The sequence below is a fragment of the Gobio gobio genome, assembly GCF_949357685.1.
Source record: "Gobio gobio genome assembly, chromosome: 14".
Lineage (NCBI taxonomy): Eukaryota > Metazoa > Chordata > Actinopteri > Cypriniformes > Gobionidae > Gobio > Gobio gobio.
In genome coordinates this window covers 45626859-45652610 of record NC_137107.1, presented here as the reverse complement: position 1 = coordinate 45652610, position 25752 = coordinate 45626859, and the positions used below count along the sequence as shown (strand labels likewise).

The following is a 25752-nucleotide window of genomic DNA, read 5'->3' as shown; positions in this document are numbered from 1 at the left end:
TATAAATTATCCACAAAACTGTGCGATCTGAGGAGATTTGAGCGATCTCTCCCGTCTCAATATCCTTTCAGCCAGAGCAACAGAGGGAGCTCACAAGGAGAAAACTGGATTAATGCGTTATACCAAAGTCTTTGGTTATACGACTTAACCGCAGTGACATATTTGCAGATGCATTAGTCCACTATCAACAAAGGCACAGGATTGATAAAACACGAAACCAAATAAATACACAATTATAATTTCAATAAACGCGTATTTATTACAAGTAGCCTTTAGCATAGGATGGAAATATATTCCTGCCTCATATGGTGATCAGAATCCCCAGCGGATCGCAATCGGAAGTTATTTCAAACACTTGCTGGTGTCTGAAAATGAGTTTTGAACTGAACATTGTTTAAAATGTCTTAAATGTTGAGGTTAGCCTGATATAATAACATGGGAAATGAGCAGCGGTGTTGACCCTCTCCTGACTCCTGGTAAACTCCGCCTTTGTTCATGGCCACTCCTCAAGCCCCAGTTGGCCTGCTTAAGACAAACAAACAAAAATTTGGCAGGACAAAATAAACCTGGCCATTGGCCTCAATGAAGCCCCAACAAGGCCCAATCAAGACCCAGAAGTGACAGGGAAATATGGCCATGATGTGTCTTCCCACATGGTTGTTTAAGAAATGAAAAGCTACACACTCCATCAGTTAGGGTTAGAAGAACTGTTGCCAAACATATAACATGCTAGAAACATCATAATCACTGCAATGATGATCCAATCATAGTCTCTCAAGCATTTGCCTATTTAAATCCAAACAGCAACTTTTTGAGCCAGGCATTGTATTTCATTGTAATGTAGAACAATGCTAGCAATGTTACAATATTCTTTCTCAGCCCTGAAACTCAAACCATTTGCTATACCCTCCCCCACAACACCCCCATACAGTCATGTGAAAATGTTAGGGCACCGTATTGAATCCCATGGTTTTCTGTATCAGGACATAATAAAAAAATCATCTAGTGCTTGGCAGGTCTTTAAAATTTGGGAAATAAAACCTCAGATGATCAACAACACATGATATATTACACTGTCATTATTTATTTAGCTAAATAAAGTCAAGATGGAAAGACCATGGGGGAAAAAGTTAGGACACCCTATCATTCAATTGCCTGTAGATCCACTTTTAGCAGCAATAACTTGAAGTAGTCATTTTCTGCATGGTTTATCAGTCTCTCGCATCATTCTGGAGGAATTCTGGTCCACTCTTTACAACGTTGCTTTAGTTTATTGAGGTTTGTGGGCATTTGTTAATGCACAGCTCTTGCCACAGCATTTCAGTCAGGATGGGGTCTGGACTTCGACTGGGCCATTGCAACACCTTCATTCTTTTCTTTTTCAGCCATTCTGTTGTAGATTTTATCTGTCGGACAGATGGTCTTACATTTGACTCTAGAATACTTTGATATGCAGAGGAGTTCATAGTCGACTCAATGACTGTGAGGTGCACAGGTCCTGTGGCTACAAAACAAGCCCAAAATCATCACCCCTCCACCAGCATGCTTGACTTTTTGTATGAGGTGTTTGTGCTGACATGCTTTTTTGGTTTTCACCAAACGTGGTGCTGTGCGTTATGGCCAAACATCTCCACTTTGGTCTTGTCTGTCCAAAGGACATTGTTGTAGAAGTCTTATGGTTTGTTCAGATGCAACTTTGCAAACCTAAGCCGTGCTGCCATGTTTTTTTTAGAGAGAAGAGGCTTCCAAAAATGCCATACTTGACCCATTTTTTCTAACTGTACTGTCATGAACATTAACATTTAACATGTTAACTGAGGCCTGTAGAGTCTGAGGTGTAGTTCTTGGGTTGTCTCTGGGTTGTTCTGAGCATTACACAGTCTGATCTTGGGGTGAATTTGCTGGGACGTCCACTCATGGGAAGATTTGTGTTTTGAATGTCTTCCACTTGTTAATCTTCCTCACTGTAGAATGATGGACTTCAAATGGTCTGGAAATTGGCCTTGTAACCCTTCGCAGATTGATGGTAGCAACAACTGCTTCTCTAAGATCATTGCTGATGTCTTTCCTCCTTGGCATTGTGTTAACACACACCTGAATGCTCCAGACCAGCAAACTGCCAGAACTTCAGCTTTTATAGAGGTGATCACACTTGCTGATTATCAATTAATCAAAGACATTTGATTAGCAGTGCCTGACCGTTACTTACCCTCTTAATTCCCATGTTAACAGTAAGGGTGTCCTAACTTTGTCACCTATGGCTTTTCCATTGTGGCTTTATTTTTGCTAAATAAATAATGACACGGTGTGATATGTCATGTGTTGTTGATCATCTGAGGTTTTATTTTCCAAATTAAGACCTGCCAAGGACCTGATGATTTTTATTATATCCTGATACACAAAACCATGGAATTCAATAGGGTGTTTTAACATTTTCACATGACTGCATATATCTAAGTAATTCAATTAATATCATAAACACATGACTATTCGATTAATGGCTTAAAAGAACGACTACCAGTAGACTAGGAAAATCTTTGGTTGACCGCAGCTCTTCTATTCACCTAGTCAATTCCATAAAGCCTGTAAAAGTTGTTGCTAGAGCGTCATTTTATCCACGAGAATGAGTTGGAAAATTGTTATATATAGTATTTCTTAAAAGGCTACTCCGAGCATTGATGTCAGAAATATCTCATCTCATATGAAAGCAAATACAGTGGGTCCAAACGTTTCTAGAGCAGCACAGAAAATGATTCTATTTTGGGTTCTTTTGTAGTTTAATCAAACTTTGAAGATGAATGTACAACATTTGGAGTGAAATGTTGAGAAGTCAGATGAGTCACATGATCAGTTTAATTAGTTGCATAGAAATACTGCAATGTATCTTCATAACTTTACTTTTACAACTCCTAAAACATTTTAACTCCAGGTTTTATTGACAGAAATCCCATATTTCTTCAGGATGAATTGATCTCTTTTGCTCACCAAGGCTGCATTTATTTGATCAAAAACACAGTAACATTTTGTAAATATTATTACAAAATAAAATGGCTATATTCAATTTGAATATATAGTTAAATGTAATTTATTCCAGTGATCAGAGCTGAATTTATCATCATTACTCCAGTCTTCAGTGTCACATGATCCTTCAGAAATCATTCTAATATGAAAACAGTTGTGCTGCTTTATATATTTGTGCAAACTGTGATATATTTTTAAAGCCTTAGTTCATAGTTCCCCATCTCATCCAAGATGTTCATGTCTTTCTTTCTTCAGTCGAAAAGAAATTAAGTTTTTTGAGGAAAACGTTCCAGGATTTTTCTGCCCATCATAGACTTCCACAGCAACCAAATTGGTTGCAACCATGTTGAAGGTCCAAATCAGTGCAGTTTCAAAGGAAGGGCTTCAGAGGCTCTGCACGATCCCAGATGAGGAATAGGGTCTTATCTAGACAAACCATCTGCCATTTAAAATTTATTTTTTAAATTAATATATTTTTGAACCTAAATTGCTCATCTTGCGCTGCTCTGCGACGGGCCAATGATGGCGTAATCAGCTCACATGAGAGAGGTCACGCAAGACGTAGGCCTAAGTATAGCCAATCAAACGTGCAATGACTAATACAAAGGCCCTTTAGCAAAAAACACTCCATCATCAACTTCAAAATCGTCCGACATCGTTGTCTTAAGGCCTGTTCACACCGGGATGATTTTCGCGTGCGTTTATCGCGACGTTTAACGCCTCGTGACTTAACATAGGGTGCCAATGTGAGTGTGCACATCGACGTGCAAAACGCGAATGTAAAAGCTTAATTTAAAAAAAAAAACGCCTTGGGTTTGTTTTTTGGTTTTGATGCGGCACGTTAAAAACTGGCCGACCAATGAGATTGGCACTTTTGTTCGCGTGTCTGGAGCTGCTGAAGTGACAGTAAAACATGACTTGGTGGCGCTCAAGCACAAAACAGTCTTGCCGAGCACACATTGATACGACGAAGAGGAAGTAAGTAGACGAAGAAGAAGATGAGCTGCTAATGCTGCTTGCCTGTTAGCAAAAAGTGTGTGAATGCTTTTGGGAAGTCTCTCTTCTTCTTCTGCATGACAAACGAGTGTCAGAAGCGTAAAGTGCCGCAGCACCACCTTGTGTACCGGGAATCTACTGAATTTGCACGTTCACTCGGTGCAGAAAAACGCTGGCCTGTGTGCACAGGCCTTTAGTCTTCGCATGTGCGCTTTGTAAACCCGGGGGTGGTACTTCTGCCTTCGTCTAGCGTGATCTTTCCGACGTGATTGCGCAATCATTGGCACGTCGCAGAGCAGCGCAAGATGAGCAATTGAGGTTAAAAAGTATATTCAATACTATTTTTACTATTTATTTTTTTTGTTAAATGGCCGATGGTTTGGCTAGATAAGTTCCTATTCCTCGTCTGGGATCGTGCAGAGCCTCTGAAGCCTTTCCTTTGAAACTGCACTGATTTGGACCTTCAACATTTTGGTTGCCATTGAAGTCTTTGATGGGGAGAAAAATCCTGGTTCTTTTCTTTTCGACTGAAGAAAGAAAGACATGAACATCTTGGATGAGATGGGGGTGAGTAAAATATCAGGAAATGTTCAACATTATATTCAGTTTAATGCGTCCTTGCTGAACGTTTAAACATGTCTTTCAGTCATGTGTGCTTAAACTTTCAAATCACATTTATGTCTCCTCAAGGTTCGGACGAAAGATCACATTTTCGAGAGCATAAGCCACCTGATTGGCCATCACCGTGACAACAACCTGCCAATCGTCTCGGCGGGAAGCGAACTGTGTTTGAAGCAGCCGGTGGAAAGAAAACAGTGACAACGCCTGAAAACACGTGGGAGGGGTCACGGCGCTGCTCTTTTACGAAAACAAACTTTCCGTCGGCGAACATGTGACGGCCGTCAAACTGCTCGACTGTGACGACGGAGGACAGCGTTTTTAGATAACGACGGACGCTTTTAGTTTGGACGGCGCGGAGGCGCTCTCGCCGAAAGAGGAGTCGAACCCGATTTATAGAACTGATACAGTTATTTTATTGCGCTGGTTGAGAATCTATATTTTTGAAGAAGACGCTGATGGATTTCGGACAGCCGTTGTAAACGCAAGTCTCCAAGAGGGATGAGAGGAAAAAGTATTTTAGAATAAAAAAAGTTTTAGTTTTGTCTATCAAGCACAACCGGATTTTAATGTTCGTTGGTAAGAGATAGAAGGAAGACAAATATTTGAGAAAAGGAAAAAAGCTGTTTATATTGACCTATTTTAGGAGTTTGTCCTTTACTGCAGCTAGTGTGCCAGATCATTTGGTAGCTTCTATCGAATCACTGTTGATTATGCTTTTCAGAGGGAAGATGACGTGAATGTGTTTGCTTTAACAGAAACCACACTCCGACATGCTGCACGTACACACACCACGACCAAAACACGCTCGCGCGCGCGCGCACACACACACGGCTTTAAAGTACCTACATTTTTGTATGACGTTGAAACCTGTGGCACTCGCATGACTTAACTTAATTGTACTTGTGGTCATTGTTGGTAGCATCCAGAGCCCCAGTGGAGGTGCTTTTGTATATGCTCACAATGTAAAATATTTATGCTTTCCCAGTATTCATTGAGCTTAGCTCCTTCTTTAAACGTGTCAGAGGTGTGTAGTCGCTCGGTTCGGGGCTTACTTTATACCTTGGATGTTTCTATCAGTTATGACTTTCATGGTTTGACTGTGGGCTTCACAAATTATTCTTCTGATGATTATTTTCAATTAAACGGTTCTAAGTGAATAGCACAATCAATGCTTTTCGGTCTGGTGTGGTTTTGCACAGTCTAATTAATGGATGAACTGGAATATTACTGGAGTTTTAGCCACACGCTCACATTTATTACATGCATTTCGTTTTGTCTTTTAAATCCACATTTCAGATGCATGACATTTGCATCTGATACAACTACTAATTAGATAATATCATGCGTAAGGGTGCGTCTCATAAAAATGTCAAGAAATTGACACAAAATATTATATTTTGGTCTAAGAAAATGAAGCTTAATTTTCATGATGTTAATGCTTCATTTGTTTATGCTGAATATAATTGATTATTTTCTTCTTTTTTGGCAGAATGAAATTTGAGAATCACCCTTAAATTCACTTAAATTGTGATATGTATTGCTATTAAATGTTTTTTTTAGCCTAGAATGATGCAGTTTCATATATGCTCAACCGTGGATCTTTTTTCTTTCTGGAAATAGGCCATTTTAATATGATTGTTGTTATGGTTTGCATTCTTGCATCATTTTGAATATTGTCACTCTCACACAAACACAACACACGATATTTATGTATTGACGTTTGTCACATTAAACTCTGGAAATATTAATTTGGGGGCACAGGATGAATGATATTACAGAAAATAATTTATTTTACATTTATTGAAAACATTTATTTATTAAATTATTTACATTTAATTATTTTGTAAATATTAAAATGAGAATCTCATTTATTTAGTTTTCAATCGTTTTATTTAGCTTTTTTATTATTTACATTTAATTAAAAAAATATATATTAAAATGAGAAAATAATCTCATATATTTAGTTTTCAATCGTTTTATTTTGCTTTTTTTATTATTTACATTTAATTTAATTTTTTAAAAATATTAAAATGAGAAAATAATCTCATTTATTTAGTTTTCAATCGTTTTATTTAGCTTTTTTTATTATTACCATTTAATTAAAAACAATTTAAATATTAAAAATTAAAATTTAGTTTGAAATTATTTTATTTTACATATATTTTAAATGTTAAACTTTTTTAAATATTAAAATGAGAAAATAATCTAATTTATTTAGTTTTAATTTATTTTATATTGCATAATTTTTTTTATTTACTTTTAATTTAATAATTGTTTTAATAATCCTATATATATATATATATATATATATATATATATATATAGGTTTGTATGTACGTGTGAAATATAGTTTTAAATTATTATTTCACAATTATTTTAAATATTAAAACATACTTCATAGTTTCACTGCAAATTTACAGCACAAAATAAAATCATTACTTTAACATGTGGATATTTTTGTTGATAAATATTACATCACCCTCTATTTTGCATTATTCTATTCAACCCTAAAGTGCAGTTGATGACAAATCAACAGGTTTTGAAAAGAAAGCCTAGTTCAGCTTCATGACACCAACTATAGCTCTTAAAATGCGGTGGATTGTAGACCATTTCAAGTGATTCTGAACACAACATGCATTCACTGATTTCTAGTCTGCAAAATGACTAAAGGACTTTGCAGCGGTGGCAACTTTCCCCATTTAAACTGCCAAATCCCAGCAGAACTTTGCAGAGTCTGTTTCATATGTTTATCTAAATGACTAATGTTAGGGAAAGATGTTCTGTTACATTATACATATTAAACTGACTCCAACTAAACAGTGGTGGTTTTACTGTTTTTGTAATGCTGCGACAAAACCCTCTCTTATCTAGTCTGCTCCAAAAAATAACAGAGAAATTCAAAATTGATTCGCAAAACAAGTTGTGTTAAGGAAAACGTGCCTTTTATTTTTCCTCTCATGCTTTTCTCTTTAAAGTGCAGGAGTCAAAGCTCATCTGTGCTCTCTGATCTCATTCCCCTTCAGCCGGGAGCGTTTCCCATGATGCTCAGAAGATCACAGGTGACAAAATCACACATATGAAAGCCCAAACTGTGTTTACAGGTCTAATTTTTGCTTGTACGACTTATTCCTATTCTTTATGATTGGTGGCAATAAAACAATCAATGTGTACTCTTTGGTTATTCCGGTGAATCCCACAGAATCAAATTCAAGAGAAATAAACAAGAAATTATGTTTTGCATCAAGAAAATAATACAATCTGCATTAGCATAAAAATGTCATTCTCATTACTGTAATGTGAATCTAATTGAGGAATATAAATTAAATTATGATTTCAATTCTTATGTAAATGCTGATGCTTTGTTTGCTTTAAAGGAACAGAAGTTAGCCTATTTTCAGGCGCTTCGTAATATCATTTCCCGTCGGTCTTAGTGCACGATGTAACTACAGTAGAGTCAAGTTTGAAATAGGAAAAATATCAACTCTTTGGTAATTTTTTGAGCGAGATGCTAACGGTCTAATCAGATTCAATGATCTATGCTAAGCTATGCTAAAAGTGCTACCGCCAGACCCGGAGATCGGCTGAATGGATTCGAAAACGGTAAAACTCTAGGGGAGTTGGAAAATGAGGCTATTTTTTAAAAAAGTGGAGTGTTCCTTTAATATGCTGCACTAATGTTTAAAAGTGCACTTAAAGGTGCAGTGTGTAAATTTTAGCGGCATCTGAGGTTGTGAATTGCAATCATCCACTGCTCACTCCTCCCTTTCGTAGCACATAGAGAAGCTACGGTGGCTGACACAGGACAAAGATGTCGTCGTCTGAGACAGCAGAGAGTGACTAGTGCTCTTTAGAGAAGTTTGTCCATTTAGGGCTACAGTAGAAACATGGCGGTGCAAAATGGCGACTTCACTGTAAGGGGACCCGCGGTGTGTGTAGATAGAAATGACTCATTCTAAGGTAATAAAAACACAACGGTTCATTATATAAGGTCTTTATACACCACTGAAAACATGGTTATGTATATTATATTGCATTTCTGTCTATAGATCCTCATAAATACTACACACTGCACCTTTAAAAAGTTAATGTGAAAGTTTTATAAGTCCTATAGCCTACACACACAAAAACAAAATATACCAAAATCTGGGTTGAGCCTTTTGGGTAATTTTTTAAAAAGTTATTTTTCAGTGTTTGGGTAGTTTTTGTGTTACCCAGCTCCTTTGTCAGATGTAACAGTCCAGTGTTGAGTTATTTGTCGCTGGTTGTTTTTTGTTTTGTTTGTTTTTTTGCTACCTCTTCAGGAGAGAGCAGTGCAGCTCCTTCAAATTGGTGTAGGCTATGTCTTCAGTAAAATACAGGTTTGTGTAGATTATCTATAAAATCGTTATTGTGCTGTATGGGTCATTCCTGGTATGCGGTAACATTTTGGCTTCATAAATGTTGGGGAAAAAAGTACATGATTTTCATGTTTTTAGCATTCTACCAAAATAGTGACATGTTTAACTATCAGGAATACATATTGGTCAAGCTCAGAGACTATAGGGAAAATAATAAGTATGGGTAGATTCATTGTTCAGACACTGTCAGTGAAGGTGTTCCACCCTGTTAGGATAGTCATCACAAAATGTTAATAATGTAAATGTTAAACAATAATGAGATTTTCTTGGATAGTATATGTCCCTTATGCCATCATGGTATTGTTTTTTATTCTTGAAAGAATAACACAACTATTATTGATGAATAGAATGTCTTGATTATTAAGAACAGGTACTTTTTGTACCCATTTTTGCCTACAGGATGGTAAATAATTTTTAAAAATGTGTTCAAAAACATATACTGTATATGCTGTTAATGCTCCTCACCTCTCAAAATAAGACATAAGTATGCAAAACATTTAACGTTGCTGTCAAATTATTATTTAAAAATGACCCGCCTAACAGGGTGGAACACCATAGCAGTGGATGAGTTTTCCATCATTGACCTGCATGGTTTGCCATCAGTAATGTGTGGAACTGCACCTATATAATATTGTTAATATTTATATATACACATATATGTATATAGAATTTGCAATATATACTAAATACAATTTATTCTATTAGAATGTCTACCCTGTTAGGTTTATAGACCTAACAGGGTGGAAAATTTTAAGCTAAGTTAGCCATAGCTCTTGGACTGATCAACGTTTAGCTAGCTAACCTTCTACAGATAAACAGAACTTTTATAACTATGTCAGATATGTTTTTAATTTTTTTGGACCGGACAAACATTATTCATAACAGAGCTTAACAGGGTGGAACTTTAAGAGTGGGACAAGCAGGATAACATTTTAAAAAAAACAATTAAAAAAAACAAGGTAGAGGTTAGAGTTGAATCTTACTTAATTTTGTATGGTTGAATTCCAGCAGGAAAAATAAATTATATAATTTCTTGAAAATGGTCTGAATGGAATTGTGGTGTTTTTTGGAAGTCGAGAAATACACCCTAACAGGGTGGAAGATGACTTCAGGGACACGGTTAATTTAGACAATTTTACAAAAAATAACTAAAGTTTAACATGATTTATGTTTATGATTAGAGGCAGTTTAGCCTATTCTATAACATAATCTACAAATATTTTGAGAATTTTATCATTTCATGGTTTATAGTTCTTGTGGAAATTGATTACTTTGCACTGAGGACATGATAAAATTGAATGCATATAGGCCTATCAATAAAAAGGTGTGTAAAAATTTCTTATAAATATGTGACTCATTTTATCAAATATATGAGTAAGTAAATCATAGGGACAGAAAAGTCACTGTACAACAGGAATGACCCCTATATCGTTTAATTTTATGCAAAGCAACATACAGTATTTTCATGTGATGGAAACGCCTGATGCCTTGCATAAATTTTATGATTTTATTCAAAAAGATGCATAATATAAATACTTATGTTAAAATATGTTCTCAGAACTGTACACTGATTGTTTATGGACAGGTTATGGAGTCAGTCACGGCATATTTCGGCTAGGAGAGAAACGCAGGGCGGCGGTCTGAAGTTAGAAGTTCCCCCGCTGATCATGACACAAGCTCCGGCACGAGATCCAACGCCGGTACGCTGGAAACGGGACAACAGAAACTGGTCGATAACACTTCAATTACTTCTAAATGTTTAACTTTTACTTCCAATAGTTGTTAAGCGAGGCTAAATGATGGCAATATGTACTAAAACTATATAAAATATGCTATACTGTCAAATATGATCGAGAATAAAGGAATTATCATGCAAGCCAGTAGTCGAGTATTTCAAAAAAAGTTTAGATGATTTAAGTAGACATTCATTCATGTATGAAGTAAAAAAGCAAACAAGTTATAGTAAAAAGGAATCAGCTGTGCTGGGTTAAATAAACATCCCAATTTGCTGGGTAAAATTAACCCAACATGTGTTCCGTACTGTCCTATATTTACCCAGCTCTTGGGTTTAAAACCACCCAAATTGGGTTGTTTTTAACCCAGTGTTAGCATGCACTGTATATTCAATGCTCATGCCTATAAGAGTTTAGCTTGTCCTGCTTGCATGTGTCCAGCAGATGGCACAAGTGCAGTATTATTATCAATCTTACACAGACCCACAAACTTGGCTTTACCATAAACAGCTGTACTGGAATTATGCTTTTAATCTTAAAATACATTTACAGCAGCCTACATTTACACCATACAGACATATCCTGTGCGAATGTTCTTTTTAGTCCTTTTAGATATGTTACAATTAAGTTATATTAACAACCTATATACAATGTCATATAGACTAAAGTGTGAAACATGCTAGTATACAATATCAACACCTGGGTATACAGATCATTAAACATAGCACAATATAAATACTGTCAATGTTTATATAATTGTCAAATTAGTTTTGCATGTCCCGTCTGTACAGATGATCTGAGAGCTGCATCGGTTGAGATCTGTTGTTATACACTATCTTAGTACATTAGAACTGCTTCCCACTAGCTGACTTTGGGTCAATACGCACTTAACCTGTGCTGAGGCTTTATTGTGCACTTTAGTATGCAACAATGTTTTAAAGTGCATACTAAAGTTCTATACCATGCACTAATGCTACTGTAGTGTGTATTTTAGTAAACACACTGAGTGCTTTAGCTTTTGTTAGGACTCGGTAGGTTGATTTTTCTGTGTCGCGTGTATAGTTTTCACCTTATAGGAATGCCCACCTGGAGGGCAAAATATGTTTTTTCTCCACTGCCCACCCGTTATTTTATCAGGTTTGTAATAAGTATTAAGACAGTGATATTAAGACCAAAGACAGTATACACTTTATTGGTGATGCATACCAGCATGAATGCCCAGTACATGAATGCATATTGCAATATTTATTATAAATGAATTAATTCATGTGCCTCATTATCTTTAATCAAAATGACTTCCCTTCCCTCTTGCAGCACATCTCTTCTCTGATGACGAGGGCGGGGCAACCTGTCAATCACATGAGATCCACCAATAGCAAACCACAACTATCCAATCAACTCCCCAATCAAGCCTACATTTGTTCTTGTTTGAGAAGCCGTTTCACTTGGACATACGGTACGTCACAATAGGGAAGAAAATATCACAACTTCCGTTTCATGCCGACTTGAATAATATGGTAACAAGTGCCAGTTTGCAATACCAAGAAGCATAACTAGCTGTTTTGTACAGCTAAAAATGGCTGGAAGACACCGGAAGCCTCGCACATTCAAGTTACACATTGTCAATAAGGTGTATAAATGAATTTGATCTTTTAATATCACTGTCTTAGTTCATTATGGCACGTTACATGTTTTCAAGTTAAGGGTCAGATTTACTCACAGCTTGCGCCAGCGCAAACCCTATTTTTGGCGTTAAAAAGCACTGTCAGGATTTACTTAAGACACGCAGTGAAAAACTAGCGCGGGGACAGGGTTATTTTTGCTGATCTTATTGCATATGCATTTGTGGGAGTTTCCCTTTCAGACAGTATTTATGGGAGGAGAGTATTTAAATGAATCATGCAAGGTTTGGGGCTCATCATTCTACTGGTATTTGTGCCCTTATTTACCGCTCAAAAAAAAGCATGTCTTAAAGGTGCGGTATGTAAGAATGACTAGTGGTTGAAATGGGTACTGCAGTCCAAATTCTAAATATTCTCACGCGGGTTGCCAGTTTGAAGTGAGGGCAATTGACAATGGAAGGCGAGGAGACTTACACACTGTAAGTTGATGAGTTGATTTATTTATTTATGACAAAGTCCCTTTATGACAAGTAATTTCTCTCGGCGGCCATCTTAGAAACGCTTCTCGGGCATGCAAGTGCATCTCTTTGAATGGGGAAACATCAAATTCTCCAAAACTGTTCACCAAGTTACGATCAAATGTCATATATGAAATCGCCAATGAAATCTGACAACTGCCTCATAAATTTGGTTTATTAACGCTCAAATCATGACAAAAAAGGGCATTTTTTCAGCCTGGACAAAGTGAATGTACAGAACACAGCCTGTTTCTATAGGTACCGGAGCTTCTAACGGCAGCTGCAGTGACACGATGACTTTACTAATCAACGATTGGCTCTTTCATTTAGAAGGCGGGGCTTCGCCACATTGGGCGTTGCACTTTCTCCCAATTTATAAGTAATGGATTGCCTATTTATTAAGTCTTTGGTTATGATAAGTTGATATCTCGTTTTATTATACTCCCGTCCCATTTTTAGATGGATGGGGAGGCTTTTTTTAGGTCGGGTTGAATCTGCGATCTCTGACCCAGTTTGTTTGCAAGCTTCCATGGGGTGGCGAAATACTATTGGGTAAACTGGCAACGTCGGTATCACACAGACCAAAACAAAACCAGACAATCACAGAATGTACATTTCAAAGTAGAATAACTGGCTGTAGTTTCCTACATATCTGCAAGCATATTATGGTATTTTTATGCTTTAGTAGTCAAAAACGTACATACAGCACCTTTAACCCTGACGCTAATTTGCACCGCTCTTGGTATATTGAGTCGGTCATTATCTCAAGCTAATTTACCCGGTTTAGTAAATCTGGCCCTACATGTTTGAATAAGAATGTCCTATTGTTTTTAGCGATACTGCGTGGGTGCTCTATAAGTATCGCAAGTGCCCATAACTTCACATATCTTTGTGAATTCAATATTTAAAACATGGAAATTTGACAGGCCTGTGCTGCAGTTTTTGCCCTCCGGGTCTCCGCTACAGTCACATGCCTGAAAATTACGAAGGGATGGCGTCTGGGTTTTCTTGTTCAGCCGCCCGCGGGCAATTCGAGCTAGATTTGCTCCTGCTATGGTCCATGTTCTGCTTGCACCCCACAACGCCGTCCTGCATCAAACAGCCGCACACAAGCTTGTAAAACGCCCTTCGCATTTCCCTGCTGGCCAGCGTGTAGATGACGGGATTCATGGCGGAGTTCAAGACGGCCAGGCCGATGAACCAATCGGCTTTGAGCAGAACCGGGCAGCTCCTTGGCTCGCAGGCCACGTCGACGAGGAGGAGCACGAAGATGGGTGTCCAGCAGGCGATGAAGACGCCCACCACGATGCTGACGGTCCGCAGGAGGGCCATGGAGTGCTCGCAGTTGCTGTGCTTGGTGACCTTGCGGCTGCTGCTCTTGACGAGGATGTAAATGCGGGCGTAGAGGACGGAGATGGCCAGCAGCAGAGATATGAAGATGGTGATGCAGAACGCCACGTAGTTCTTGCTGTAGAGAGGTAAGATGGTCGAGCACTGCGGAAGATTCTCCAGACAGTTCCAGCCCAAGATGGGCAGAGCACCCAGCGTGACGGCGATCAGCCAACACGTGCCTATTAGCAGAAACACCCGGTAGTTTTTGTTCGCGTCATAAGGCCTCATTTTTATCATAGTGAGATGCCGCTCAATCGCAATCGCCAGCAGGCTGAAGATAGAAGCGCTCAGGGCTACAAACATACTTCCTTCACGAACAAACCACTCGACCGGAGACAAGTGTAACGTCCGGTTTCCCGACATCAGCAAGTTTACTATGTAGGCCACGCCGGCCAATAGGTCACATAAAGCCAGGTTGGCGATAAAAAAGTACATCCGGTTATGAAATTTGTGGTTTTGCCAAATCGCCACCAGCACTATTAAGTTCTCCAAGATGATGAGGCTGCAAATGACCAAAAACGTCACCGTTTTGGGGTCCATCGGCACCCCTTGGGTTTCATTGCGATTGTCTAGTTTCCCCGTGTAATTGTAATGCTTTAAAATGTGTTGATTAATCATTGTAGCGCCTCCAGTAGACAGGGATGATGATGATGATGATGATGATGATGATGATGAAAATGAAGCCATTCTGTGCTCTGTCCGGACAGGAGGGGATCGAACAGGTAAGACGGGTCACGGCTGGGTGTTGGTGAGCGGGTTTATGGCGTTCTTCAGGGTCACTGGTCAATCACCACCCTCTACTGTCATGTCGGTGGCACACATCGCCCTGTGGAGTGAACCAGATGTGCTTTAAACTCAGCTTGAACTCAAAATTACTCTGGTCTTAAAGGGATAGTTCACACAAAAATGGAAAAAATAATATAACCACATCCTCATGTTATTAAACCCGTATTTCGTTCATCTTTGAAACACAAATAAAGACTTAAAATTAAATCTGACCCTCCATTGACAGCTACACAACTACCATTTCGTCTACAAAAAAAGTCCATAAAAAGGTAGTAAAACATGATTTAGATCACATTTGGATTGATTTCACGATCTCTTTATGAACTTTTTGAAGCGTCAGTTGCGTAGCTGGAGTAGAAATCTCCCAGATTTCATTTGAAATATCTTCATTTGTTTTCTGAAGATGAATGAAAGTCTTACGGGTTAGCAACAACACGAGCGTGAGTAATTAATGACAGGATTGTCGTTTTTGGGTGAACTATCCCTTTAATGTGAATTATTCCTTGTTGGCTCATTTTATCAATCGCTCTTATTTTTCAAGAGCATCCCTTTCATGATCCAGTCAGTTCCTTAATTTTGTTTCACTTGCATGTTTCATGAAAACCATGCTGACTTTAACACGGTAGGAGTATCTGAGATGTTTCTATACTGCCTAAAGTCCATGACGACAATAAAGAATTAAGAATAATATCAAGCATAGATTACCATTGTAGCTTTACAAAAAGTATGGTGGTACTACTTCCTATATATATATATATATATATATATATATATATATATATATATATATATATATATATATATATATGTATATGTGTGTGTGTGTGTGTGTGTGTGTGTGTGTGTGTGTGTGTGTGTGTGTGTGTGTGTGTGTGTGTGTGTGTGTGTGTGTGTGTGTGTGTGTGTGTGTGTGTGTGTGTGTGTGTGTGTGTGTGTGCTAAATGATTATATACTGTAAATGTACCACTGCCTTACTTTGGTGTATACCGTTCAAGTTTGGAGCCTATATTTTTCTAGTTTTCTATGTGAATATATTATAAAATGTAATGCATTCCTGTGGTCAAAGCTGAATTTTCAGCATCATTACTCCAGTCTCGTGTCACACGATCCTTCAGTAATCATATAGATATGCTCAAATCAAACATTTCTTATTATCAATGTTCTGCTTAATATTTGTGTGGGAACCGTGATACATGTTTTCAAGATTCTTTGATGAATAGAAAAATCAAAAGAACAGCATTAATTTAAAATAGATATGATTTATGTGTTCTTTCTGAATAAAAGTATGAATTTCTTCTTACTGGAACCAAACTTTTGAACGGTATCAGATTTCAAATAAATCTTTTTTACAACCCTTGTAGAAAGTCCATCTTAAACTGCTTCTCGGGAATATATATATATATATATATATATATATATACACACACATACAGCAGGTTATGGCTAACCATTTCATTCTTCAAGCTCCATAACACATCAGCCATCATGAGCTAATTTTTCCAACATGCTACTAAAATAACATGCGTATTGCATGCACAACATTTAATTTCATAATATGATCCACTATTCGATAATTCATTTGCACTGAACCAGGGCCGGCCCGTGGCATAGGCGGAATAGGCAAATGCTAGGGGCGCCACTCGTCCATAGGGGCGCCAAAATGTATTAATGATTCTATTTTATTAATATTATTGATGTTATTACTGAAATATTAACACATAAAGCGCAAAAAAACCGTAATTAAGTCCCCCGCCTCTTTCCGGTCCGCCTCATCAATCTCCCCCCGCCGATCTACTTGAAGTGCGTCAGAAATACAACGCGCGATCAGTTTATCGTTAGGGGAATTTGTTGTGTCGCGTCGCCTCTCGCCGCATCCAACGCAGACAGGATTGCTTTCATATATTAGGGTGCTTGGCCGCTCGCGCCAGGTGTTGACACGGTGTAAGTTGCCTGATTATTTATGACGGATGGCCGAATTGAAGGGAAGATAAGGGATACACTGCTCTTCTTACATAGTATTTGTGTATTGTTTCTAGTCTAAATATCTAAAATTCCTAAATCAAGGTGCATTTACTAGATAAGTTAAATGACAGAAGATTGTTTTCTTGAAAATCAAATCAAAATGAAGTGAGTTTTTGCTTAAAACAAGCAAAATTGTTTGCCAATGGAGTGGAAAAATAATAATCTTGTTTCTGATTGAAATCTTGTTTCTGTCCCAAACAGAAATAAGATTATTTTTCTCACCCCATTGGCAGATAATTTTTCTTGTTTACTTGAAAATAAAATCAAAATGAAGTATGTCATTTTACTTATCTAGTAAATGCACCTTGATTTAAGAATTTTTAGATATTTGGACTGGAAACAAGAAAAAGATTCTAAATAAGAAGAGCATTTTTTGCCGTGTAAAGACAGAAGTAAAGTGATGTAGGCAAATTAATGAACAGTTTATTTAATTGCATAGTAGTAAAATACTAATGTTTGCTAATTAATTCCAGTTATTTTTACCTTAAACTTTATGCAAGCAGCTGTTCTGGGTTCTCCAGAGGCCACAGCCAGTGTGATTTTGTAGAAAAATAAATAATATAAAAATATTAAACGCATGTAATATCACTTTTTTAATAGCCTTATGTTTTTACTCTGCAGTTGTGCAGTTTTAAGGGGGTGTATAGCAATTTTAAAATGTATTTGCCGAAATTAGTAATGATATTTAGTATTAGTAATTTAGTAATTTGATATTCACATTAAATATCAAAATTTCTCAGTTGAATTCCTGGTGAAAGCATGAATGCTCATAGTTTAGTGGAAGATTGCTGCCATCTACTAGAAAACAAACCCTTTTGCTAGTTCTCAATGAATAGTTTGTGCATGAATGTTAGATGCAATTACTCTTGCTATTTGTGTTTAGGCTGTAATGTGGCATAGGTGCAATATTTGTACAGTTTTACTATCATCAGCCTTTAAAAAATAATAATAAGAATAATATAATGAACATAATGACGGGGTAGAATGGACTGGACATCATATAAAACAACAACAATAAAAATAAAACATCAATGCATTACAAAAATAAAACAGTACGATTGTTTCCACAACTTAGACTGATAACGTGTAGCGTAGTGCTAAACCTTGATACAAGGGGCACCAAGTAAAATCTTGCCTAGGGCAGCAAATTGGTCAGGGCCGGCCCTGCACTGAACTCGTAGTGGTGTGCATGAGTTTTTAAAAGCATAACAAAATACATTCCCAAAAAGTTAATACTCATGGAAACGTTGAAATATCTAAAAGTCTTTCTATGCGTCTTACAAGTAGTTTGAGACCATTTTGATCCCGTCTTTGATTAACTCACCATCAGATATCACGAACCGCAGAGTTTCTTCACTGAGACCCATCCGTGTCTCGTTTTGTTTAAGGAAGAGCTGCTATATTTCCATCTTTAATCGTCAGAAGCTCAGACCTCAGTCAAGTAACTGTGCGCGTGCAGCAGAGCGCACTGACTGCGCGTAATGGAAGAAAGTCCTTTATCTCAACCGCATGTCTGCTGCTCTTTTCCTGCGGTGTGTCTGACAGACAGTCCAGCCCACGACACACCTCCTCACTCTCCACAAGACGAAAGCCTCTCGGATACAGCTACTATATTAAATAGGAAACGAGGCGTGTATTAGCCCTCTAGGGCAACAATGTGCTATAAGGGTACTAAAACTCCAAGATTTTCTACATAGGTGGGAAACAAGCAATATGTGCATTAGATACTGTTTTATTTTGACAAACATCAAACAAAAAACCCCTATTAATTACAACTAACACCTCATGTATTATATTCATACACCAACCAGGCATAACATTATGACCACTGAAAGATGAAGTGAATAACACTGATTATCTCTTAATCTCAGCACCTGTTAGTGGGTGGGATATATTAGGTAGCAAGTGAACATTTTGTCCTCAAAGTTGATGTGTTAGAAGCAGGAAAAATGGTCAAGCGTAAGGATTTGAGCGAGTTTGACAAGGGCCAGATTGTGACGGCTAGACGACTGGGTCAGAGCATCTCCAAAACTGCAGCTCTTGTGGGGTGTTCCTGGTCTGCAGTGGTCAGTCTCTATCAAAAGTGCTCCATGGAAGGAACAGTGGAGAACCGGCAGCGAAGGCTCATTGAGACCCGTCAGGATGCCCATGCTGACCCCTGTCCACCACCGAAAGCACCAACAGTGGCACGTGAGCATTCAAACTTGACCACGTTGCAAAGGTGGCCTGGTCTGATGAATCACGTTTTCTTTCACATCACGTGGATGTTCGAGTGTGTGTGCATCGCTTACCTGGGGAACACATGGCACCAGATGCACTATGGGAAGAAGGCAAGCCGGTGGAGGCAGTGATGCTTTGGGCAATGTTCTGCTTGGAAACCTTGGGTCCTGCCATCCATGTGGATGCTACTTTGACACGTACCACCTACCTAAGCATTGTTGCACACCATGCAGATTGATGGAAACGGTATTCCCTGGTGGCTGTGGCTCTTTCAGCAGATAATGTGTCTTGACACAAAGCACAAATGGTTTGAGGAGCACAACAGCGAGTTTGAGGTGTTGACTTGGCCTCCAAATTCCCCAGATCTCCATCCAATCGAGCATCTGTGGGATGTGCTGAACAAACAAGTCCGATCCATGGAGGCCCTACCTCGCAACTTACAGGACTTAAAGGATCTGCTGCTAACATCTTGATGCCAGATACCCCAGCACACCTTCAGGGGTCTAGTGGAGTCCATGCCTCGACGGGTCAGGGCTGTTTTGACAGCAAAAGGGGGGCCAACACAATATTAGGGAGGTGGTCATAATTTTATGCCTGATTTTATTAATAATAATAATAAAAAAACATAAGTGACACGCATAATGCACATTCTTTGAGTTTTTTGAACTGGTAAAAACAAACTTCCCAGGAGGACTTGAATGCACCATATGGTCCTAACCCTATGATACTGCCTGAACAAAAGTGGTCTAACTGCACAGTGTTTCCCTGAGGCAACAAAACAAAAAAACACAGTTTTAGTATATAGATAAAAACAAAATAAATCTTTAAACAATCAAACATACTTCTTTACATACTGATGCACATGCATATATATTTTCATATAAAGTTATTTCAATTTAAACATGTTAAAAAGTGATATTTACCTAACCAATTGATGACACTGTCCCATGTGGCTTTGCTTCATGAAAGGACTGCTCCACCCCCAAACAAAAAGTCACACCCACTTCAGCCCCTCATTTCATTGAACAGACATGTCAGGTGATATTATAAATAAACACTTTTTATTTTAAAAAAAGTTAAAGGGGCAGTGTGAGGTCCAAAAAGGTAGTTTGTTGCCTGAGGGCGACATCATTCCATAGAGGGTTAGTACTAGATACGTCTAGTATTCCGGTATTTCCTCTAAACGAATAAACAAGTGAATAAACACTTCTTTTTTTTTGTTGCTGAATTTGCTTATACTTTCAAAACTTTAACTTAAATAATTACAAATAGCCAAAGTGTGTGTCTAACAGCGCTCGTCAGTGTCAAGATGATGAGATGGCCAATCAAATAAAAGAAGGCGGGGCTTGTTCATAGTCAGAATTTAACGGTCATCAGATTTTAACGGTCGGAGTGTGAGGTAAGATGTTATTAATTATTTAATAATTGATAAAGGATAAATGACTGAACTATATTGTGATGCAAACTACTCAACGTTTTTGTCAAATGTAGCCGTTTTGAATTGAAAATATGAATCATTTACGCAATTAATATAATACGTAACTAAATGTGACGAGATACTACTTCGTTTTGTGTTTTCAACATTATGGACGAATTCCTTCTTATTCGAATAAAATAGGCATGTGCGCAGCGACTAATTTCATAAACGTTTAAACTGAAATTTTGCAACGAGTCATCGGACCACATTTTGATCGGACCACACGGGCCAGTCTTCACTCCCCACGTGCATCAGTGAGCCTTGGCCGCCCATGACCCTGTCGCCGGTTCTCCACTGTTCCTTCCTTGGGGCACTTTTGATAGAGACTGACCACTGCAGACCGGGAACACCCCACAAGAGCTGCAGTTTTGGAGATGCTCTGACCCAGTCGTCTAGCCTTCACAATCTGGCCCTTGTCAAACCCACTAACAGTTGCTGTGATGAAGAGATAATCAGTGTTATTCACTTCACCTGTCAGTGGTCATAATGTTATGCCTGGTGTGTGTGTGTATATATATATATATATATATATATATATATATATATATATATATATATATATATATATATATATATATATATATATATATATATATATATATATATATATACAGTGAGGAAAATAAGTATTTGAACACCCTGCTATTTTGCAAGTTCTCCCACTTAGAAATCATGGAGGGGTCTGAAATTGTCATCGTAGGTGCATGTCCACTGTGAGAGACATAATCTAAAAGAAAGAAAATCCAGAAATCACAATGTATGATTTTTTAACTATTTATTTGTATGATACAGCTGCAAATAAGTATTTGAACACCTGTCTATCAGCTAGAATTCTGACCCTCAAAGACCTGTTAGTCTGCCTTTAAAATGTCCACCTCCACTCCATTTATTATCCTAAATTAGATGCACCTGTTTGAGGTCGTTAGCTGCATAAAGACACCTGTCCACCCCATACAATCAGTAAGAATCCAACTACTAACATGGCCAAGACCAAAGAGCTGTCCAATGACACTAGAGACAAAATTGTACACCTCCACAAGGCTGGAAAGGGCTACGGGGAAATTGCCAAGCAGCTTGGTGAAAAAAGGTCCACTGTTGGAGCAATCATTAGAAAATGGAAGAAGCTAAACATGACTGTCAATCTCCCTCGGACTGGGGCCCCATGCAAGATCTCACCTCGTGGGGTCTCAATGATCCTAAGAAAGGTGAGAAATCAGCCCAGAACTACACGGGAGGAGCTGGTCAATGACCTGAAAAGAGCTGGGACCACCGTTTCCAAGGTTACTGTTGGTAATACACTAAGACGTCATGGTATGAAATCATGCATGGCACGGAAGGTTCCCCTGCTTAAACCAGCACATGTCCAGGCCCATCTTAAGTTTGCCAAAGACCATTTGGATGATCCAGAGGAGTCCTGGGAGAAAGTCATGTGGTCAGATGAGACCAAAATAGAACTTTTTGGTCATAAATCCACTAAACGTGTTGAAGAACACCATCCCTACTGTGAAGCGTGGGGGTGGTAGCATCATGCTTTGGGGGTGTTTTTCTGCACATGGGACAGGGCGACTGCACTGTATTAAGGAGAGGATGACCGGGGCCATATTGCGAGATTTTGGGGAACAACCTCCTTCCCTCAGTTAGAGCATTGAAGATGGGTCGAGGCTGGGTCTTCCAACATGACAATGACCCGAAGCACACAGCCAGGATAACCAAGGAGTGGCTCTGTAAGAAGCAGATCAAGGTTCTGGCGTGGCCTAGCCAGTCTCCAGACCTAAACCCAATAGAGAATCTTTGGAGGGAGCTCAAACTCTGTGTTTCTCAGCGACAGGCCAGAAACCTGACTGATCTAGAGAAGATCTGTGTGGAGGAGTGGGCCAAAATCCCTCCTGCAGTGCAAACCTGGTGAAAAACTACAGGAGACGTTTGACCTCTGTAATTGCAAACAAAGGCTACTGCACCAAATATTAACATTGATTTTCTCAGGTGGTCAAATACTTTTTGAACTTTTTGAATTTGCAGCTGTATCATACAAATAAATAGTTAAAAAAGCATATATTGTGATTTCTGGATTTTTTTTTTTTTAGATTATGTCTCTCACAGTGGACATGCACCTACGATGACAATTTCAGACCCCTCCATGATTTCTAAGTGGGAGAACTTGCAAAATAGCAGGGTGTTCAAATACTTATTTTCCTCACTGTATATATATATATATATATATATATATATATATATATATATATATATATATATATATATATATATATATATATATACTGTATATATATAAAGCAAAACATTAAATGTGCAAAAAAATAAATAAACGACTAGTATTTCCAAGTCGACTACCAGCAGCGGTATCATTTTATTGACTAGTTAAATAGTCCCCGCACATCCCTAATTTAAAATAAAATATTCAAATTGATGAAAAAAAATCTCTTGTTCTTTTACTTTTATCTATTTCTGTGGTAATCAACAACACTTGGCTCAAAATGCTATACAGAACTTAAGTCAAGAAATAAGTGTAAATATTCATCTGGAATATTTTTGAGACTTCTTAATTTTAAACTGCCAGTAAAAGAAATGGCCACTTTGGAATGAGATGTAGAATGAGTTAATATTTAGTAATTTCTCATTTGAAAAAATTGTAAAACCTTTTTCTCCTCCTATGAATATAGTTTAAAGAGAAGCCATAGCAACAAGCTTTTTTCGGTAACGCTTTAGATTACAGTCCGGAAAGTACTGCGTAAGTAAAGTGAATATAAAGCATGACTTTTAGTAATTATAGTGTAACTATAAAGTATGTATGTGTAGGTATAAAGGAACAATATGTAATATTTGGGGAATAAAGGGGTAACTATCAGGAAAATTAACAAATTATCTATATTGTAAGTATTTTTTAATTAAGGGGTAATTATGTAGTTACAGGGTAAGTGGTGCTTGTTATTCTGTGTAGTTACAGGGTAAGTATGAATCTATGGGGCTGTAAATTAAAGTGGTGCCTTTACCCCTCTTGTTTTGTGTAGTTACAGGGTAAGTATGAATCTATGGGGCTGTAAATTAAAGTGGTGCTTGTTCCTCTCTTGTTTTGTGTAGTTACAGGGTAAGTATGAATCTATGGGGCTGTAAATTAAAGTGGTGCCTTTTCCCCTCTTGTTTCGTATAGTTACAGGGTAAGTATGAATCTACGGGCTGTAAATTAAAGTGGTGCCTTTACCCCTCTTGTTTCGTGTAGTTACAGGGTAAGTATGAATCTATGGGACTGTAAATTAAAGTGGTGCTTGTACCCCTCTTGTTTCGTGTAGTTACAGGGTAAGTATGAATCTATGGGGCTGTAAATTAAAGTGGTGCTTGTCACCCTCTTGTTTCGTGTAGGGTAAGTATAAATCCATGGGGCTGTAAATTAAAGTGGTGCTTGTACCCCTCTTGTTTTGTGTAGTTACAGGGTAAGTATAAACCTATGGGGCTGTAAATTAACGTGGTCCTTGTTCCCCTCTTGTTTCGTGTAGGGTAAGTATAAATCCATGGGGCTGTAAATTAAAGTGGTCCTTGTTCCCCTCTTGTTTCATGTAGTTACAGGGTAAGTACAATTAAAACATGTACACAATCTGATATCACTCAGAAACCTTTATTTAAAAAACAAGTTTTTTAAAAAACAGAATAACAACACTTATTCATTTCTCTTGCTTAAGTCTCTTGTTCCTCTTCTTTTTAGTTCTTGCCACAGATGAATCTTAAGAAGGAATCCCATGTCTCTAGCTATTCTGTATTATGTAACTGTTACATTGAAATTACAGTGAAAGCAGAAATGTCCTCACCATTTACTTTTCCGTCTGCCTTAGTACACAATGTAACTATACACATCACAATATGTAAATAGGAAAATGTTGGCGTTATTTTGTCACTTATTGAGCTGTAGGCTAGCTGGAGCCATTTACCTCCAGTCTTTGTGCTAAGCTAGGCTAGCGGTGGGTGCGTCAGACAGAGTTATGGCACGCACGGAGATGAGAATGGTGTGTATGGACTTATCTAACTCTGGGGGATACAGTGAATAAGCTAAAGTCCCAAAAAGTTGGCGTGTTCCTTTATCTTGATTATTTGGTTAGGGTTTAAGAAGTGTACTAAACTTTTTCACGTCTCCTCAAAATGACCAACAACCTAATCAGTTTATATGTGAAGAAATCCAGTTATTCACAACCTTCTCACGAGACGAGTGTTTGACAAATTATTCGGCAAACTACTTCCTCTCATCGCTGCTTTTTGATGATTTGGAGAACATTTACTCTGTCGTTTCACAGAATTATACAAAGGAGAGCACGTCAAGCATAAAAGCCTCGTAGGTTTACTGAGAAGCGCGCGCAGTGAGCAGGTTCGCGGCGTAGAGCCATGCAAATTGCGAAAGTATAAACAAGGCTCCAACTGCACAAAGTTGAATAACACAGTTATAATAACACAAATCACATCACACCCAATAACTAATTCGCCCTTGCTTCCTTTTCCATTCCAATTATTCCTGCCCACTAAAAGCTGCACAAATATATTTGCTTACCCCAATAGGCCTATGTAAACGATTTAGAAAAAGTTCCATCGATTCACAATTTATAGCATCGCTACGAATCCACAATATGTATTGTCCAGCCTGGTCTCATTGCGAAAATGTACCTCTGGCAACGTTTTTGCAAACCCCAAAATACGTACCAATATGTACATATCACTGCAGTTTCAAAGTGATATGTCCACTGGGTGCCGCCAAAAGCTTTGTTTTTTTCCCGGAACAGATGAGCGTCAATCTGACGTTTCGTGACATTGTTTTTTTAACGTACACCTACACTAAACCCTAAACCTAACCGATAGTGTTAACAAAAGCAAATGTGACAAAAATACAATAGTAACCATGTCTTGTTAGCTTGTGTGAACTCATCTTTGAGCTCTTTTATCATGACTTGT

General features: G+C 38.0%; 2 protein-coding genes across 3 annotated transcripts in view; one reads left to right on the top strand and one right to left on the bottom strand.

Annotated features, from left to right (window-relative positions):
* Positions 1 to 6384, top strand: part of shc3 (SHC (Src homology 2 domain containing) transforming protein 3) — a 40167-nt gene extending 33783 nt beyond the window's left edge. Inside the window, exon 12 of the mRNA XM_079834080.1 lies at positions 4708 to 6384. Coding sequence (XP_079690206.1) covers positions 4708 to 4836 — 129 coding nt within the window. The 3' untranslated portion in view covers positions 4837 to 6384. The remainder of the gene's footprint in view (positions 1 to 4707) is intronic.
* A 4896-nt stretch (positions 6385 to 11280) lies between these two features.
* s1pr3b (sphingosine-1-phosphate receptor 3b) lies at positions 11281 to 18611 on the bottom strand (the record flags this gene model as incomplete). 2 transcript variants are annotated; one of them, XM_079834402.1, is made up of 2 exons in its annotated part: positions 11281 to 15126; positions 18433 to 18611. In XM_079834402.1, the coding sequence occupies one exon, from the start codon at positions 14985 to 14987 to the stop codon at positions 13890 to 13892; it is 1098 nt and encodes a 365-aa protein (XP_079690528.1). In that variant the 3' UTR covers positions 11281 to 13889. The 2 variants fall into 2 exon arrangements, with proteins under 2 accessions (XP_079690528.1, XP_079690527.1); XM_079834401.1 differs by lacking the exon at positions 18433 to 18611 and having other exon boundaries at positions 11289 to 14918.
* Positions 18612 to 25752: the final 7141 nt, after the last annotated feature.